The sequence below is a fragment of the Taudactylus pleione genome, unplaced genomic scaffold, assembly GCF_031769625.1.
Source record: "Taudactylus pleione unplaced genomic scaffold, aTauple2 ptg000464l, whole genome shotgun sequence".
In the NCBI taxonomy this organism is placed as follows: Eukaryota; Metazoa; Chordata; class Amphibia; order Anura; family Myobatrachidae; genus Taudactylus; species Taudactylus pleione.
In genome coordinates, this window is record NW_028284866.1 from 4,167,123 (window position 1) to 4,185,188 (window position 18,066).

Below are 18,066 nucleotides of genomic sequence, written 5' to 3' on the forward strand. Positions count from 1 at the left end.
ATTCTGGAAATAATTTTCTATTTTGCCTTTAAAGCTATTATCTTCTTTAGATCTTGTCAGCAGAACTGTGTTCGACAAATTCATGTCCAAAATGGTTGAAGCTTCACAGCTACGGAACCTGCACTGGGTCATTGTCCCATATTTCACAGGTGCTCTTATTACTGCTGATTCAAACAGCTCAGCTTATCTATCATGCCCCAAACATACTAAACACTGCTCCTTGCCACATCAACAAGCGTACGCGGTTACTGAAAGGGCAAAATAAGATAAATCTGCATTCAGACTGATCAGAAAATTAAAGATGTAAATTAAAAGGAAATATTGGTTAAATATTCCATGTACTGTAACTTTCTTAGAAAATAAAATAAAAAATACAAAACACATTAATACAATAATTTTTGGAAAAGCACCTTGATCTAGATTCATTTTATCTCAACATATTTTTCATATGTTACCAAATCCACAAGTTTAGCAGCTTCCTGCATAAGCCAATCTCCGTCGGCACTTGGGGTAGAGATGAGCGACATCAAAGGATGCAATAAGGAGCAGAATTGGTTTAACAATAGCCATGAAATACACTTATCCCGAATGCTGGCCTACTCTTCGCTGTTTATGAAAGTGGTTATTGCCATTTACAAGAGGAGTACAATGATAATTGTAAGCTACTACAAAGTCTGCACCTGTTCCTATTCTTCACAGGTATGAAAACTCTGGTAAACCCACTATGGCTCGATAGATTCTAGGTGATGATTTGCAACACAAATATTCTCCAATATCTATACCTACACGATATGCAAAGGTCAACGTCTCTTCCGACAAACTCCCCGATAGTCTCATGTTTTACTCATTTTCATCATAATCTGTTTTTTTTTCCCCTTAGCAGCTATTGCTAGATATCCTTGCTCAATTATTTTGTTTGGCCCGGAGCCGGAATGGCAATTTCTCCAAAACAATATTCCCAGATCTCAATTTAGGACGTAATAAAAACCACAAGCGTTTGTGATCCATATCAGACTTCCATACATTAATTTGAAAAGAATGATCGATGACCACAAGACTATGCTTCCCTGATATCTTGTTATCCAGAATCGTTGACATTAGAGTTCAAACATTACAGACACTAACTGGCGAGTTTAAGTGCTTCAGGCTTCTCCAAGAGCATATTATAAAAACCATTAAGAACCAGTTGAGAGAGAAGGTTGTTGCAGATGAAATAATTGCCTGGACCCTAACTGCTGCGATATGTCTTAATGATGTCTTTGATGAGGCGTCTGCAGATAGGGCAGCAGGCATTGTTCATCTTCTTGAGCTTCAGGCCGCATGTGTAGCACAAACACATATGTCCACAGGAGTAGATGACTGTGTCCACCAGGTTCTCGTAGCAGATGGTGCACTCGTCGATCCAGGATCCTGAGACGGACGGTGAGATGGGTGACTCGGGCATACTCACTGGGGAGTTTGGAGCGGTGCCTGTGTGAAAATCATAAAAATAATCATTTTGGGGAGGGGGTTAAATGTTGGTAAATGTACAGACACTGTGGTGGAAGTTATCTGTATAGCAGAAAACATTTTGGGATTTTCTGTGTTATAATTTCATATAGATGAGTATATCTATCCTCTATGCACTACAAGTCGTGTTACACACATAAGGAGTGAGCGCTTTGTGATTCGGTAGCACCGAGCGTCTTTTGGTGCAATTTTTTACTTTCAAATGTGTCTTATTCACATAGCGATGTGAATAGGACGCTGATTAAAATGATATGCGGCGTGCCTATATTTTGTGTGCGACTGCGGCTGTATCTGCATGCAGCATGCTACGTTACAGAGTCAGCAGCTGTGACACTAACGTAGCATGTCGCATCCAATCGGATCTCTCCCAGCTGCACTCGCGGAGTGTGCTTTCCTTCTGCACATGCACAGAAGGACGCCAGAGGGACTTCTGGGTCATACACTCGGAAGTCCCTTTATTGCAAAGGACAGCTCTTACCGGGAGAAGCTGTCCTTTGCAACTTTCTAGGTACATACTGGCGATATTATCCCCGGTATTTACCTGATAATGGGCGAAATGTACGGCATTGCGCATGCGATGCTTAGTACCCCCCCCCCCCCCCCAGTCTTGTGTGCTGGCTGGTTAAGGATACAGAAAGGGTGCATGCTGCTATTTTTTAAACATTTACTTTTATCACATGGCACTGTACTGTATATCTGCAATGCCAAAATAAAAACAGTATTGCATTACCTCACCCATAAAAAGCTGGCACAGCAGGATGGGACACTCTCAGCCGATAGACGCAGACACAGGGAGCCCTGCACTTACCTTCTTCGCTCACCCTGGAGATCGGGGATATACACAGTCTGGAGAATAATTTGGGCTGATATTCAAAGTACCCTTGTGTCATCGCAATGACATGCAGGAAGAACACTGGCATTGGAACGGATGGAAGCGGCAACCAAACTGGGAGCTGCAAGTGACTAACGGTCCAGGTTTTAAGGATAACCAATCTTGAACACAGGTGACTTAATTAGTACCTCAGTCTTTTGATTTACCCATCTGTGCCCAACCATGGATAGCCTTAAAACTTGTACCGTTAGGGTGCCTTGAGGACGGAGTTTGGGAACCTCTGGACTTTTATCTGGCCTTATATTCATACATTTTACTGGGAAAACAGTTGGGTGGTAAAGGCAAAGCAGCAAAATAAATACACTGCATTAAAAATGAAAATCAATATTTCTAATGTAACAATGTCTTTGCTGTTCTAGGTGTATGGCTGGCATGCCTACATTATACATATAGCCATGTCTACATCATAATGTCTCACCAGAGGCGAGTGCAACACTCACCACTTATAGAATTACACAGGGGTCCCGACACACACGTGTTCAGTACGGGATCGGAGCTGCCGCTGCACAAGGCTGTAGGACTGTTCGGAACTGATGTGGGAGAACTTGGTGTAGACGGCTCTCGGAGGTCAGATGATACTGTTGAGCCTGGAGAAGAAAGTCTGGTCAATGAATATTGGAGCAAAAAAAGGGAGCCCACTCTGCAACAATACCCAACAAGGGAGCGGCTGATGACCAACACCCTAGAAAGCAACAAGGCTCAGGTAAACCAGAGAAAACTGGTAGCGCCAAAAACATGGTTGGAACCTTTCCAAAATATCAGTGTTGAGCTTATCATCTAGCCCCACTTTATACAGATGGCCATCACCTCCTGCTACGCTGTTTGCCACAGACGATTACTACTTTGTTTGAAGTACAGAACACATACTGGAGCCTCTCCCTGATGGTGTGCCCATCGGGATTGCATTGCTCCCCTTTATAGAGGGACAATTTTGTGGCAACTTATTTGAACCAACATTGTGCTATTCTAACTCATTTGGAGTTTCTGATACAAGCTCATTAGAGTAACAATTTACCTACTGTATATCTGCAACACTCGCAGTATCACCTCCAAAGGAAACCTGTCAGTTGCCTATATTTATTAATGTAGAAGACTGCCTTTTATAATTTTTTACTTTTCTGTTTTATGATACACTGTACTGTTTGAAGTTGTAACATATATTTTCCCTAAATGGATATTTATTTTTTGTTATAATTGCTTTTTGGGGATTATTTATTTTTGTCGTCTTTGCGTAATTTACCCCTTATTGTTACACTTGCTCTGAGCTTTTGGCACTACCAATTTTCCAATAAATATATAGAGATTTTTTTTCACATCTGAGTTGTTTTCTTTTCCCTCCAGCAGTTACATGCATTGATTTTGATACTAGACGGGGAAATCAGCTTCATCTGAGCAAAGTACTTACCTAGCGGTCGTACAATTTTATCATTTATAAATTACAAAACTCCATCCTAGCAGTTTAAAAAATAGTAGTCTTATAAAGCAGTGGCGTATCTAGGGGGGGGGGTGTCAAGCAGGGCTCGTGCCCTCGGCGCCATCGGACTTGTGGACTGTGGGGGGAGGGTTGCCCCCCCAACGAGGACGCAGCCGGCCCATCGGACCTGTGGAGTGCTGGGGGGGGGGGTGGATACGCAGCCAGCCGTGGTCCAGGACACTGGTCAGTGTAGTGCGGACCGCTACTATACTCGTAACTACCCTGCGGCAGTGTGTTTGTTTTGGCAGCCAATGAGAGTCAGACAGACTCTCATTGACTACTGCGCCCACTGCCGGAGCCAGACTGGAGCTCACTCATGAGCATCATCTTCTGGCTCCCGCAGTGGGTGATGGGAGAGACATCATGATGTCTCTCCCTTAGTGCAGAGCGGGCCGGCCCGGGAGGATGCAGGAGCGGGGATTTAGGTAAGTGTTTTTTTTTTTTTTGTGTGTAGCTCTATCTGGCACTGCTGGGGGAGGGGGCACTGCATAGGGGGGACTAGGGGCACTGCATAGGGGGGACCACTACTGGGAGCACTGCATAGGAGGGACTACTACTGGGGGCATTATATCAGGGGCACTGCATAGGGGGGACTACTACTGGGGGCACTGCATAGGGGTGAGTACTACTGGGGACATTATATAAGGGGCACTGCATGGGGGGAACACTGCATAGGGGGACTACTACTGGGGTGCACTGCATAGGGGGGACTACTACTGGGGGCATTATATAAGGGGCCCTGCATAGGGGGGACTACTCTTGGGGGCATCATATAAGAGGCACTGCATAGGGGAGACCACTACTGGGGGCACTGCATAGAGGGGCTACTACCTGGGCATTATATAAGGGGCACTGCATAGGGGGGGCATTGAATACAGGGGACCACTACTGGGGGCACTGCATAGGGAGGGCTACTACTGGGGGCACTATAAGAGGGCACTGTATAAGGGTGCACTACTGGGGGCACTGTATAAGGGGCAATACTGGGGGCACTGTATAGGGGCATTACTACAGGGGGCACTGCATCGGGGGACTAATAGTGGAGGCACTGCCTAGGGGTGACTACAAGGAGCATTATATAAGGGGCACTGCATAGGGGGGGACTGGGGGCACTGCATAGGGGGACTACTACTGGGGGCATTATATAAGGGGCACTGCATAGGGGGGGCTAATGCATAGGCACTATATAAGGACCACTACTGGGGGCACTGCATACGGGGGACCACTACCAGGGGCACTGTATAAGGGACACTGCATAGGGGGGGGGACTACTACTGGGAGCACTATATAAGGGTACACTACTGGGGGCACTGTATAAGGGGCACTACTACAGGGGGCACTGCTACTGGGGACATTGCATAAGGGGCACTACAGTGGGCATTGCAAGAGGGGCACTATTATTTGGGGCATTTAGATGCATATGGAATGGAAAGGAATGTTCCCAGAGTGACGAGAAACAGTGGTGTGATGTTGCCACGCCCCTATTTTTCAGCGACCACGGACACTTTTTGGACACGTTCCTTCGGCACGCACACCTACTTGGGTGGGGGTCCGTTTCTCAATTTGCCCTGGGCTCCAAATACCCTAGTTACGCCACTACTATAAAGATATGTAAAAGTGCAATAGCAGCACAGGCTATGAGTAGTGGAGCCAAAAGCACTTTGGAGGGATGGAAGTGTTTCAACCATTTTTTTTTAAGGAATAGGTCTGTGCTGTTCACCATCATCATTAGCACAGAGCTTTGAGTCTGGGGTACAGCACCCAGAACAGATATGGCTCCTGATAGATCTATCTGCGGTTGTCTCTACCTGTAATTAGAGTGCAAGTACTTGTCGAATATATCAACATGCCCCTTCCAGTCCCTGTTCCGCCTCACCATAGGATAAAGATCAGCAAACAATAAGTCATTTGGACTTAGGGTGCGCATTTTCATGTGCAATTAATAAAAAATAATAGTATTTTCTGCTTAAAAATGGGCCTCTCTCCCTATTCTAGTTTAGCCCCATAATATATAAACAGCAGGACAGACAGATTATATTAGACCCTGACTACATAGACAATGTCAGCTAAATCAATTACTGAAGAGGTTGGGGAATGAAAGTTACTGCTATTACTCTCTAATGGGGCATGACAAGCACATTTGAGGTGATTTCATGGCTGAATATATATCCGAGGGTGACGGGTCAGGTTTGTCATTGCTGGTGCAAATAGCCATGTTTCTTACTGAACATGCAGTATAAATATTGCAGTGATACAAGCCAGCTGCCTCAGCATGCTGCATAAGGTTTCCATTTTATGTAACCGGAAACTGAGACAATCATGTTGCACAACATTTTAGCTGTCCTCCTTTTTAATTTCTGAGAGCGAAATATGACAATTATACTCCATAATATCTTTTCTACCAATTGATAAAGGTCCCCTGTTTGCACACAGTATAAGCAGCCATTTTATGGTTGGAAGCTGACTATCAGTTTATTTGAAACATCAAAGTGTTAATGTTCTCAATAGTTCAGAGTTGTTCAGGCAACAAAATGGCTGCCTTCACTGTGTTTATGTGACAAACACAGTGATCAAAGTGGTTCTACTTTCATTCCTGGAGAGTAGGCAAGTTCGATCCAATGGTGGGGAACCAGGTGTTATGATTCCAGGCCAGTACAACCAGCAGCTGTCAGCGATGTAACTGTAAAGTTTGGTGCTCAAATGCATTGCACAGCAGAACATACCATTACATCCAGTTGCACTCTGCAGAGCATAGTTCCAGGTATGGTGGCGTTAATCATGTCACTGCTGCCCCCTCTCCCCCCTGCTCAATGCACACACCTTGCAGCCTGTACAGCCCTACAGATTGTCCTAAGGATGCTCCAAGCAGAGCCGTACTTTCCGATTCTTGCAAACCTGCCCACTTGGCGTGACTTCATGTTGTCACGTGTTCAGGCAAGGTGCAGTTGCGTCCTGCTCCAGCTCTGCGTCATCAAGTCTCCAGACCGCCCCTTTGCTGGGGAAGTTGGCGTGATCCGGGAGGCTGGCCTAAGGACGCTAAGCTGCGCTTGCATCAAAAAAGGGCCGGGTATTCTAATAGCACAATCGTGCGGCATAAGGACGCCCTCTATGTCTTAGCGAGCGGTGGCTGTGCGATTGCAAAATAGTGTAATGCCGCCCCCTTCCCGCCCGCAGCTAACGTAATCTCCAGGAAGTGTTTAAAACCATCGGGAACATCAAGAGCCAATGGAAGCACTCACAGTGCTTATGGGAGCTCTACCCTAGCGCAAGCACTGCGAGTACTTCAAGTAAAATGAACTTGCTGCCGCGTCAAATACACACCCATGACGCACCTTTGCTAATTATGGACGCCAATTAAATGCCGTTTTGACGGTCAGACACTCCTGCGTTCGTAGCACCACTCCCCCGTTCACAAGCACCTTCCCCTGTTACCACCCACAAACGGCGCTATATGTCACTCAAAGTAGCATCCAGGCTGTGTACTACGAGCGCACGATTCCAGATCGCAGAGACTGGCTTGTGAACGTGCATTGCGAATTATACTCATGCGCAGACGGGCGAATATCGGTCAGTGCGAGCGGGTCTGAATTAGCTCCTAATTTCTTGGGCGTTTGGGAGAGATCCCCAAAATCCAGGCGTCTCCTGGACATTCCAGGGTATTAGGGATGTATGCTGCATTTGGCTTTTTCTCCACTAATGGGGGAAAAAATGTTAAGGAAACAGAAAACAAAATATTGCAAACCCGTCATTCATTAAAAAAAAAAATGTTTTTTTTTGTTGTTATTTTTATAACAATATTAGGAGTGTATTTATTATTAGCGGCAGTTGGGCCCCGAAAACGTCAATTTCATATCTCCACATATTGCCGCAATAACAAATTAGTTTTCAGAGGTGTTTAACAAAAGAAAACACTTGTGAGGACAGCGGCTCTGATAGGACTCAGTGGCGTCACTGGGTTTGGTGTCGCCCAGTCCATCTACTGCACACCATCACCCCCCGCATGTATTCCTTGCACGGTGATATGAAATTAAAGTTTGCGGAAATGTATTAAAAGTCACCTGCTGGGACGGGCTATGAAGGAGCATGACCCTGCGGTGTGTAAGAAGGGATGTGCCTTCTTCTTAGGGACCCCGCACCGCGACTGCACGGTCTGCTGACCACACATGCGCGGGCACTCATTGCCGGTTAGGGATCCTACGGATCCCTCTGTCTGTAATTTCTGTGGAGAGTAGCCCATAGGCCTAAGGCTACTGTCATCTAAAGATGGCAGTAAATACTTGGGCAAAATCTGCAATAAGGCAGCCGCCATAGAAGGCTACGGAGGCTACTTTTGCGCAAGGGAAAATGTGGGACAGCAGCTATCTGCGATATTCAGGGGAAACGTAATATTTGAGGGTACCGCCGCCCCCCCCCCCGATAACAGGTGCAATATCCAACAAATGTTAATTGATAAATAGGTCCCTAAGTCTCCTGCTGCCATTCCTGTCCTATACAAAGCCCACATCCCAGGACCCTATGGCACAGTAGCTGTGTTGCTGACCAGGTGAGCGCTGTCACAATCTGTTTTATGTCTGTCGTCTCATCCTTGCCCAGACCTATACTTCACAGTGGACAATGGGCCTGATTACGAGATTTATGCTAATGCAATCGCAGCTGCATCCTCTCACAGATCGCAGTTGCTAAAATATGCTAATGCCTCCCAAAGCACAGCCGAGCATAGCGATGCCCACTGCTGCCTTCTCATATGCGTCCGACGATGTGCAACAGCGTAAACATAGGTAACATCGATGCACATCGGGCAGTCACGCGGCATGTAAGTCAAGTCTGACCAGCCGCAAACACAGGAGCTCTCCTGACACGCAGAGGGCTCTCATGCTGCGCAGGAGATCGCAATGGCTAAGTTATGCACGCCCATGAGACGGCGTTTAAACGGTCCCAACACTCCTGCACTTTTCTAACCACCCCCCTGTTATGTGTGTAGTGCGGTTTATGCACAATTGCAAACAATTTCTTGATCTGCGTAAATATCGGCTTTGAGAAAATCTCTGAATCAGGCCCAGTGTTCATTTAATGCAACACTCTCTCTTTTATTCTTATTGTACTTTTGCCCAGTGTAACGTTTTCTGTCTTTGTGGATAAATAATGTACACTGCTCCTTTTCATAGACAAGATGAATAATACATATGGTGCTACTTGCAATATTAATGTGATACGACGAGGATCCCGCATGCTACTAGAGAGCAGAAAGTGTGCTGTTATAGGGAAAGTATCAAGTTATTATTTATCCCACAACCTGATACACTTCCCAGAAATGGTGACGCTGCAGTATGCTTGACCCTATACGGGTGACATCTGGCAATCCATTGCTTACATACAGGTACGGGGCAGGTTGTGCTAGTCAGCAACATGAGGTGCAAATGTTTTCTACAATGAAACATAAACTGTAATTTGGATTTTAAACCTGAACCAGCACTTGACCGAATTAGCACTAAAACAAATAGAGTTGGGCCTGGTGATAGAGGGCCTGATTCAGCAAGGAACGCTGTTGCTTATACGCACGCAATTAATTTGCACTGCGCATGCATCGCAGTGCGTGAACCAGACTGCTATCGGGACTACGCAGAGCTATGGCAAAGTGATTGACAGGAAGTGGCGTTTGTGGGTGGTGACAGGGGCGGGGTGGTCAGGCTAACGCAGGCGTGCCAGTGCGTTTGAATGATGTAGCATGGGTGTGCATAAATTAGCCACTGCGATACCAGACGGCGCCTGAAGACTCATAGCGTGCGCGAAAGTAAGCAATTCCTGAGTGAGGTCTGACCTGCCTTAACTGTGGTTCTGAGGGCCTGATTCAGAGCCGGACGCTCTGACCAGAGTGCTCGCTCTGAATCAATGCCCTCCTACCTACAAATGGAGCGGCCTCCTGGCCGCTCGCATAGCTGTGGGTGACCACCCACAGCATATGCGAGCGGCCAAAAAGATGGTCGCGATGGTCAAGACCATCGCGACCATCGGGCTTGCAACGAGACCCTGCGGTAGGGTCTCGGTGACCGCAAGCCCTGGAGTGATTTTGGCTCTATCAGAGCCAAAATCACTCCCACTGACATCACTAGTGATGTCAGTGGGGCCGGACCCAGACGGTAGGCGTTCCCATGGGAACGCCTCCGTCTGGTAGCCACGCCCACCAAAGGGGGCGTGCTGTCAGTCACCATCGGCAGCACGCCCCCTTTGGTGCGAGACCCGGAGCGACAGCTTGGCTGTCGCTGTCCGGGTCTCGCGCATGCCCACGACGGAGCTCCCTCCGTTGTGCACATGCGCATTGGGGTAACATCGACCCGCTTGCGAGCGTCCTGCGCTCGCGAGCGGGTCTGAATGACCCCCTGAGTCCGATGTTACTCGATGTTACCGATTGTTTCGCTATGTTGCCCCAGTATGCGGATGTGAGTAAGGGGAAGTGGGCGTCCTTATGTTAGGCTGCAATCAAAATGCGAATGCAAACATTTACATATCACTGCTGATATTAGCAACTACGTTGCGTGCATATAAGTAGAATAGCGATCCGTAGTGAGTCAGGCCCTGAGACATTAAGCAGAACCACTATATACTGTACACGTGTGGTGGGCATAGTAGAACGCAACTGGTCAAAGCATGTGATGTCCTAGCATAGACACTTTATATTTTAAAGATTCAAGATTCAAAGAGAAGGCCTTACCCAATATGCGTATTTGCATGATGGCCCCATGTAGACCGAAGAACATCCAGAGAGGTTGGGAGCAGTCCACACAGACTTGCATTCCAGTACTGGCACCATTATGACTCAAATGTAATTCACCTTCTGCGTTAATCACAAACCCCAAGATGTCCCCACTCTGAAGAGGAACCAGCACCCTACAAACAGCCCAGAACTCCTTTCTATCCACCAATGATTCTGGATTATAGGGAAGGTCACTGGGTCTCAGCGTGCTGGGATCGCAAGACGTCACACCATACGATAAAGTCCCAGAGCGCAAAGAGTTTGACTTGTTTATCTTGACAAAGATGGTTTCATTAATTCTAAGTGACCTGTTGGTGAACACTAAAGTCCGCTCTTCTCGGGCATGCTCCAGTCTGGCCACGGTTTGGTCATCTAAAGTCTTGATATGGGCTCCTCGCAGCTGATGGAACCGGAGATCGCTCTCCAGCTGTGACGGGAGTAAGTGGGAATGCTGGGAGTTGATAGAGTTCTGTGGAATAGGACACATTGTGGTCATAGATTGAAAGTTTTCTTCTTGCAAGTTCAGGTCACACAAGCTGACAGACAGGCGAGTGTCTTCAGTCTCTCTTCGTAGGGATGGACGAGGGATAGCCGTGAAAGACCTCGGCCGTACGCAGTCAGGAGGGATAATCTCGCTATCTGTAAATACAAACCGAATTAGGGATCAAAATAAGCAAGTACTTTACTGTGCAATCATATAGAGGCCAAACTATAATATATATATATATATATATATATATATATATAATATACATATATAACTTGTTGAGTGTATAAGTCTGCTAATGTTAACCAAAAACAAGTGCAGCCGATGCATCGGTTTGTTGAACTTCCTTGTAAACTTGGCTTTATATAGAAAAAAATGCAACATGAACCTGAACGACCTTTTGTTCTTCAGTTTATTCTTATAAATAATACTATTAAGTGGCTCTGTGAATTATTGTCTGGCCAACCTGTTGTAACTGTTTCGCTAAACATGCGATAAGTGCAAGAAAGAGAAACTGTTTTGTATAGTTTGGCTGCAAAATTATCAAACATCCAAAATCTAAATTGTCTGTAAACTAAAACGTATTAGAAAAAAATGCCCAATTCATGTGTAGCGGCGGTGGTGTTCATTTTGTGCATGCTGCCTGTCAATTCCCTCGGAACCAATGACATCACACAAGCATGTAATATTTATCTCTAACTGCCGGAATATCAGCCGCCCCCACTTCCTGTGTTGAATTTTTCAGGCACACAAAATTTAAATAATGTTCTGTCTCTATGGTTTGGTTTAGCTCACAAAATGGCTGCCTCCCTGTATCTACGGGACAGGTACACTGTCCTAAAGAACGGAGGTGTTAAGGAAAAGAAGCCAGGACAGGCTCTTTGTGAGGCAGATGTACTAAGCCCTGGAAAGTGATAAATTGGAGAGTGATAAACTACCAACCAATCAGCCCCTGTCATTTTTCAAACACAGCCTGTATGATAACAGTTAGGAGCTGAGTGGCTGGTAGTTTATCACTTTCAAATTGATCACTTTCCACCTTCACTTTCTAATTAGGGGAGAAACAGATTAAAACTCTGCATGTGTTATAGTTGATACAAATTTCAGCGCTTTCCATTGAATCCATCCCTGTTGTTCAGTTAAACAGGACAGGGCAGTTTTTTTTGTCAAGCCAAATTCATATCTGGTATTCTGTAGTGAATATGGACATCAATGTGCAGAAGCAGTATGTTATATAGGGCCTCATTTACTAACGAGTTTTATCACCAAAATGAGTGATAAATGTCACTGTGTATGATAAATGGTGCTCCAGCCAATCAGCTCCCAACTGTCATGTTTCTAACAGTTGACAGTTGGGAGCTGATTGGCTGGAGCACCATTTATCATACACAGTGAAATGTATCACTCGTTTTAGTGATAAAACTCGTTAGTAAATGAGGCCCTTTGTGCGGGATGCACCAAGTACTGCATTTTGGATGCGGTGCATCTCGCCACTGATTGCATGCTTACCGGCATTTATGCATGTATTGTATGCATGAAGATTTAGGCAAAGGACAGCTCTCCCGACAAGAGCAGTCCTTTACAGCGTGGAGACTTCTGGGTTTATGACCCGGGAGTCCTTCTCCTCGCAGTCCCTGCTCTGCACTGTACCACAAGCAAGAGGGAGGGTGGAATATTAAGGCAACAGCAGAACAACTGTAACCTGAATCTCTTCCCTATATTCAGGAGGTGCCCAGTGCATGGTTTATGAGGAGGGGAATGTGTAGATGCATAACCAGCATGGGAAGGTGGTGAGTGTAGTCAGCGTGTGTCTGTCCTGTCAGTGTGTCTGTCTGACCTGTGATCTCCCAACACTGCCAGTGTGTCTGGTCGACACTCCTGTTTAAGTTTGTGTCTGTCCTGTCAGTGTCCTAGTCCTGCGTGTATTCCCTGTACAAGTTAGGGGGCTTTTATGATGCAGAATGGCAGTACACCACAAAGTATGTATAAGTTGCATATAGTAACTAATATTGACTGTGATAGTAAATTTGCAAGTTTACAGTATTTGTTCTAAGGGCTGAAACACACTAGGTAATCATAAACCCCCCATAAAATAATAGCATTTTACTTGCAGTCCAGTGAATGGCATCAACCAGTGGGCATATAGCATAATTATATAGAGAAAAAAAAAAAGGACAGAGGGGGACATTCAGACCCGGTCGCAAGCACCGATGTGCTCTCAACCGGGTCGATGGGTAGCCCTGCGCACACGCAACGGCCGCACTGCGTGTGCGCAAGCCCCGGAACCTCTGATCAAGCAGAAAGCTCCCTGTGGCTTGCAAGTGTCCAGACCCATCCTTAGGGTCTGGTCGCAAGCCCCGATGGTCGCGATGGTGACCCACAGCTTAGCTAGCGACCAGGAGGCCGCACCAAAAAAAAAAAAAAGAAGCGCCCGCCCTCATTCAGAGAGAGCGATCGCTTCTTGCGACCGCCTCTGAATGAGGTCCAGAGTGCCCTGCTCAAATGAGTTTACAGTCTATAGTGGTGTGGTATATAATGTACATAATGTTGACAGCTGGCATATTAGCATAGAGCTTTTACAATGTAAGAGCCCTTACCGCAGCCTAATCCTAAACCTAACCCTGCAGTAACATGTACTGTCGATATTGTGACTGTCAACATTCAGTGTCGACATTGTGAATGGTAAAATTTTCACTGTCGACCTAACGTCTACATACCGTCTATAGACGATGTGAATATGTATGCACTACTTTGGGACTCAATCATGCTTGCTGTATTTATGTCACACAATTCCATTTTTTTTAAAAAGTCTGTTTTAGGATTATTGTGGTATTTTCTTGCATTTTGTTCCTAAATCAGCATTTAGAAACCTCCATGTAGAAATCCTGCGTTGGTCTCGCATGTCACTGCCATCTAATAGTCATAATTGGAGATATTTTTTACCTCGCCCCTTTGGGAGATAATGGAGGGGAAGCCTGTGGGGAAAGTGCAGTGGTCATGGTGATGGAATGTCTATTACTGCCTATTAAGAAGCAAATCGCACCATAGGGGATAGGGCCATAATGGTGCCATTTGCAAGAAAACGCAGTAGTCCGGCAGAATATTTGTGAGTCTCCCAGGCAATTCAAGAGGGAGTAGGCAAGTCTGTCCAGGGCACCATCTGTGTGGGGTTTGTATGTCCTCTCCATGTTTGTTCAATATGTTCAGTTATTTATATAGCGCACACATATTCCGCAGCGCTTTACAGAGAATATCTTACCATTCACATCAGTCCCTGCCCCAGTGGAGCTTACAATCTATATTCCCTACCACATGTACACACACACATACATACTAGAGGTAATTTGTATTGGGAGCCACAATTAACCTACCAGTATATTTTTGGAGTGTGGGAGGAAACCGGAGCACCCTGAGGAAACCCACACAAGCACAGGGAGAATATACAAATTCCACACAGGTAGGGCCATAGTGGGTATCGAACCCACAACCTCAGTGCTGTGAGGCATTAATGCTAACCATTACACTGTCTGTGCTGCCCATCTTTCCGTCTAAACATTCTACATTTGTCTTCCCTCTCCAACAAGCTCTAAACTGGCTCCCCTTCCCCTTCAGAATTGAATTCAAACTTTTCACACTCACTTACAAAGCCCTCATCCAATCCTCTCCTATTTACATCTCTGACCTGATCTCCCTTCACACTCCCGCCCGCCCACTTTGCTACACAAATGCACTGCCTCACCTCCTAACCGATTACTTCCTCCCACTCCCGCATTCAAGAGGCAGCTCCCTACCTCTGGAACTCTCTCCACCTCTCTCATAAACTTTCAAAGGGCTCTCAAGACCCACTTCTTTATCAAAGCCTCCCAGGTCTCATACTAACCCACTGCCCCATGATCACTGTCTCCCCCATCTGTGTCACCCCTGTCTGTCTGCCCCTCCCCTTTAGATCGTAAGCTCTCAGGAGCAGGGCCCTTTTCCCTAATTTGCTTTTCCTTCCCTCACTCCATACTGCTTACAGCGGCACCTATCCCTTGGGTTCTGCTGACCTTCTGCTTATTTGGGTATTATGACAGATGATGCAGTAATGGTTATAAACTATGTCCATGTCTTGCAGTGTTCTATACTGTAAGTGTTTCTGTTCATGTACTTTGTAAGGTGCTGTGGACCCTTTGTGGTGCCATATAAATAAAGGATAAATAATAATAATGTGTCCTCGTACATCTAGTGTCAACATAATATGGTGACACTAGATCAATTGCACTGCACAACAATGAAAATGTTTCCGATGTGAAAATAGTTACTTCTAATTAGGGATGTGCAGGCTCGGTTCTACTCGGTTCCGTTCGTTTTTTTTTACCGAATCTTATTGGCTATCCAAAACTCGTGACAGCTGAAACCCAATAAGATTCGGGAAAAAAACCCGAACGGAACCAAGTAGAACCGAGCCTGCACATCCCTACTTCTAATTGATTTCAGCATGCAGAGAATGAATATGACATTGAAAACTCTCAGTTAGCTCTGAGTTCTGAGATATAGCCCATTTATGACGATGTAGGGGTATTCCTAGTGAAGTGGGCAGAATGGAGAGAATCTTACCAGCAATCTGCGTTCCGCGCAGAGGGGGAGGGGCCTAATGACCCAATTAAATGAATCAGTTATTTGTCCCCTCCCCTATTCAAATATATGCGATTCACGGGATTACTCACACAAGATAACTGTGGTGCACTGAGTGACAAGCATAGTGAGCGATTCCACCAAGACATTTCAGCAATGGAACAAAGATATCAGGGTAGGTGATCACTACTGTTGGACAGTGACAAGAGATGCCCCAGAAGAGGAGTACAAGCAACAAGCAAAGAGAAAGCACCCCCATGAATAGGCCACTATATTACATAGTACTTTCCTATGCTGTATGTTTGTTTCGTATGCTGTATGTTTGTTTCGTTTTGTGTTCTTATTTGAGATTGATTGAATTAAAACAACTGTTATTTATTTTCTATCAAGAAAATATCAGATTATTTTAAAATAGCTTTTCACTATGACTATATTACTAATGTACATACAGTATAGTGCAAGTAGTGTAGCTCAAAAAATAGAGCTAGTAAAAACATTCTGAATTCATTTTAGTTTTTCTTGACTTCAAATTAGTAATGTATGACTATTTTTAGAAAGGAAACAAATTAAAAGTATTAATTTGTTGTACAGTGTTATTGCTAAATAACTAAAATAGATCCTCTCTTTCTAAAATAAATGTTGTCATGAGCGATGCTTGCATGTGTTATGTGGTCTCCACTTACTAATGCTTCTTGTCTGTATTCTACTATTATAAATAAAGAGAATTAAAAAAAAAATAAAACAATTGTTATGGCTTTATAATACAGAGGGGCCTACTCATTGATGGCCTCAATTTTGCCCTATTCATTAATATCTGATATTGTTGCAATCACAAATAAAGTCATGCTGTGATAGTGCATCCAAAAACCAGTCTGTTCTGATGAGGACTTTGCCCCATCTTCACATGGCGCTTTGATCCGAAGAAAAAAAACCAAAACACCTCTCCAGCAAAACTATAGCCTATGGTTACAGCAGCCGGCACCATCTGTAGATGGCTAAGCTTTTTCGGAGATTGGCAAATTGACTCATTGAGAATAATGGGACTGTGGTCTTGTCAGTTTGTAGAACACATATGTATCAATGATACATAAAATGGGCAAAAATGAGTTTCTGCATTATTTTCAGGAGGGATCTGCTTAGTAAATATGAAGAACCGTAAATACCTGTCCTTAGAGTATAGAAACTAAAAGTGCTCTCTATAACTAGACAGTTACCAGATAAGAGCCAGGTATGTTACATGATCAATTAAATACAGTCTGTTTAATGTGGAACTGAACATGAGCCCTTCGGCTGAGATACAAGAATGTTTCTAGACTGTAATCTTACATCTCACAGCGTTGTGTTTTATTACTGCCTGGCAGGCTTCTCACACTGCGCCTGGGATCCCCTTGCTTCCAACCTCTGGACCTTCCTTTTTTACTGATGACTAAGCAGTAAAGTTATTGTAAGATCAATACAAGTGAAAGCAGTATGAGTAGACAGACGATGAACTACAACACTCATCGTCCTCAGGCATCTGGGAGCCTCTGTGTAACTGGGTGCTTGAGCAAGGGAGAAACACATGAACGCTGACATATTGTGCAGTCCCAGATTACTGCCCAATCAACAACTCCGTTTGTCTAATTAAGCCGTAAAACACTCAGGAAACTTTACTAAACCTCACTTCTGTTTAGGGAATTTGGTTATAATATCCGTTCAGTGTAGCTGTAAAATGTATGTTGTTTTGGCCTAATGTTGGTGTTAAGTTAGGAATGTAATATATATATGGGGGGATATAAATTATAGATGCCTTACCGCAAGAATATTTGCAGTTCTAAAATGTTACTTCCTACATATAACAGCTGCAACACCTAAAAATAAAGTCGCTGAAATAAAAAGTGGTTCCCACTGCGCCCCCTGCAGGCAGCGAATACAAGTACAGGTTGAGTCTCCGATATCCAAATATTCCGAAACACGGAATATTCCGAAATACGGAATATCTTTAGCATGACTGAGATAGTGAAACCTTTGATTTTTGATGGTCCAATGTACACAAACTTTGTTTAAAGCACACAATTATTAAAAATAAAGTATAAAATGACCTATAGGCTGTGTGTATAAGGTGTATATGACACATAAATTAATTTCATGTATGTACACAAACTTTGTTTGAGCCACAAAATTATTGAAAATATTGTATAAAATTACCTGCAGGCTGTGTGTATAAGCTGTATATGATACATAAATGCATTCTGTGTTTAGATTTGGGCCCTATTCCTAAGACATTTCATTATTAAATGCAAATATTCCAAATTACGGAATATTCCGATATACAAAATACCCCTGGTCCCAAGCATTTT

General features: G+C 44.6%; 1 protein-coding gene across 1 annotated transcript in view; it reads right to left on the reverse strand.

Annotated features, from left to right (window-relative positions):
- Nucleotides 1-353: 353 nt before the first annotated feature.
- NEURL1 (neuralized E3 ubiquitin protein ligase 1) overlaps nt 354-18,066 on the reverse strand; it is a 138,039-nt gene continuing 120,326 nt past the window's right edge. Inside the window, exons 4-6 of the mRNA XM_088448683.1 lie at nt 10,585-11,265; nt 2,842-2,988; nt 354-1,470 (exon numbers count right to left, since the gene is read on the reverse strand). Of these exons, the coding sequence (XP_088304809.1) occupies nt 1,229-1,470; nt 2,842-2,988; nt 10,585-11,265 (1,070 nt within the window). The 3' untranslated portion in view covers nt 354-1,228. The remainder of the gene's footprint in view (nt 1,471-2,841; nt 2,989-10,584; nt 11,266-18,066) is intronic.